Consider the following 1,923-nt stretch of genomic DNA (forward strand, 5'->3'; position numbering starts at 1 on the left):
GGACTGATACAGTGGAGCTACTAATCAAGACCTTCAGACCATCTACGTGAGATCCCATTAGTCCTTTGTGTCCTGGCTGCCTGTATAGTGTAGGGATTTCCCAGACCTTTAACCCTGAATTGATCCCATAGTATTTTAGAGTAGTGTGACCTCTCCCACATCTTTTAATCTTAAATTAGCTATTAAAAGTGGTTTTTTTGTTTGTTTAGGCAATGGGGGTAAAGTGACTTGCCCAGGGTCACACAGCTGGGAAGTATCTGAGGCCAGATTTGAACCTAGGACCTCCTGTCTCTAGGCCTGGCTCTCAATCCACTGAGCTACCCAGCTGCCCCCAAAAGTGGTGTTTTTTTTTTATTATTCTTGTCCTTCCCTGTAGAAATAAGGTATCACTGGATCAATTAGTCTAAGTGGCAGTTGGATGCCAACTGCCACTCTCTCACATTGTCACAACCCTTTTGTATTTAATTAAGAGAGTTATACCTCTTCACCCTTCATTCCTCCTTCATCCCTTTCCCCCAGAAGAACCCCTGTGTGTGTATTTGTGTTTATTTACCCACATACATTTCCTTTTTAACCTTTATTAGTTTTATCCCATTATGCATGACCTCCTCTACTTTTATATGGCTTCTCCTCCCTGATTCTCAGTTATCTCCATGAACCATGGAATAAAAACTATATCACGGTCTCCAAGATCAGGAGCTGAAGTATCCTTTTGTAGATCAGGAGATTCTGGAACTTGTAAAGGTGATCCTTGATTCAGACCTGCTGGTGTTGATGGAGAAATGTTTCTTTGAGCTGTAGTCCGCTGACGGATTTCTTGTCCAGGTCCTGCAGTTGCAGCTTCTCCTGAAGATATGGGCTCAAGCTCCTTTGCCTTCCTTGAGTCTGGATCAAACCTTTCAAGAATTAATTTTGCAGTCTTATAAGTTTCTTTTTCCATTATTTCTTTAAGTATTTTTTTCTTCTGTGATTTTAAATCATCCAATGCTTCATTATTTCTTTTTCTTTGCTTGGAAAAGAAGAAAATGAGTACAGTTCTTATGGTCCATATTATCAATGGAAATGCAAAAAATGGTAGTGTCATAACGAGTCTTGCTGTAAATTCATCTGGAAGACACAAGTATACCACTAAGCAAGTAAACAGGTAAAGAATTGAGAAGTAGGGAGTTAACCATCCAACCCATAGTTTCTGTAATCTTTGATTTCTCTCTCTAAATTCTTCTAATGCTTGGATTTCCTTATCTATATTTTCCAGAACTTCCACTGTGGAAGGTTTAGCCCTCCATAGAGAAAATAATCCACTCATCTTTTATTTGTAAAGACAGGATATACTGATGACTCTCATCAATTTTGTAATGGAATTCAGAGCTGTAAGAAGAGGGCCAAGCCCGGCGTTGTTGCTCACTTGGTTGCCACCTCAGTAGCTGGAAGTCTTCCCCGCTCCAGGCAGGCAAAAGCCACTAGTGACAGACCACTCCTGCAGCCCCTTCAAACTGCCAACATGAAATCTGGATGCCTCAGCTTATCACTGCCCTTTTAAGAAACGCCCAGTGCCAGACACACCTGTTTTGTATATAGTGAAATGTTAAATACTTTTCTTTGCTTTTGAGGCTTCTCTATTGGGTTAAAGTTTCTTCTCAGGAAGCCCAGTTTGACCTTTGCATTTGATTTGTTACAGCTGACCGTTCCCTAATAGCATAGCTGCTGAATGTTAGGAGGTCTACGCAGCTGTTTGTGGTTCGTCTCTGCAGGCTTCCCAAAAGGTGTAGAGACTCTCAAATTCAGTATCTCTTTGGAGTTGGCATGGTGTCTTCTCCCAGAGGAATTGGTACTTAGTACAGTGCTTTCTCTCAGGGATACGGTTCCCAAAGTCACAGAGCCTTTGGTTCTGTGTGATATTTAGCTCATGACTCTGTGTGGTGG

At 41.4% G+C, this 1,923-nt stretch overlaps 1 protein-coding gene across 1 annotated transcript; it reads right to left on the reverse strand.

Moving 5' to 3' along the window:
- Positions 1-616: 616 nt before the first annotated feature.
- On the reverse strand, positions 617-1,306 carry LOC123249887 (endoplasmic reticulum junction formation protein lunapark-like). Its single transcript, XM_044678983.1, has one exon. The coding sequence runs from the start codon at positions 1,304-1,306 to the stop codon at positions 617-619; it is 690 nt and encodes a 229-aa protein (XP_044534918.1).
- Positions 1,307-1,923: the final 617 nt, after the last annotated feature.

This window comes from Gracilinanus agilis, chromosome 5, assembly GCF_016433145.1.
Source record: "Gracilinanus agilis isolate LMUSP501 chromosome 5, AgileGrace, whole genome shotgun sequence".
NCBI lineage: Eukaryota > Metazoa > Chordata > Mammalia > Didelphimorphia > Didelphidae > Gracilinanus > Gracilinanus agilis.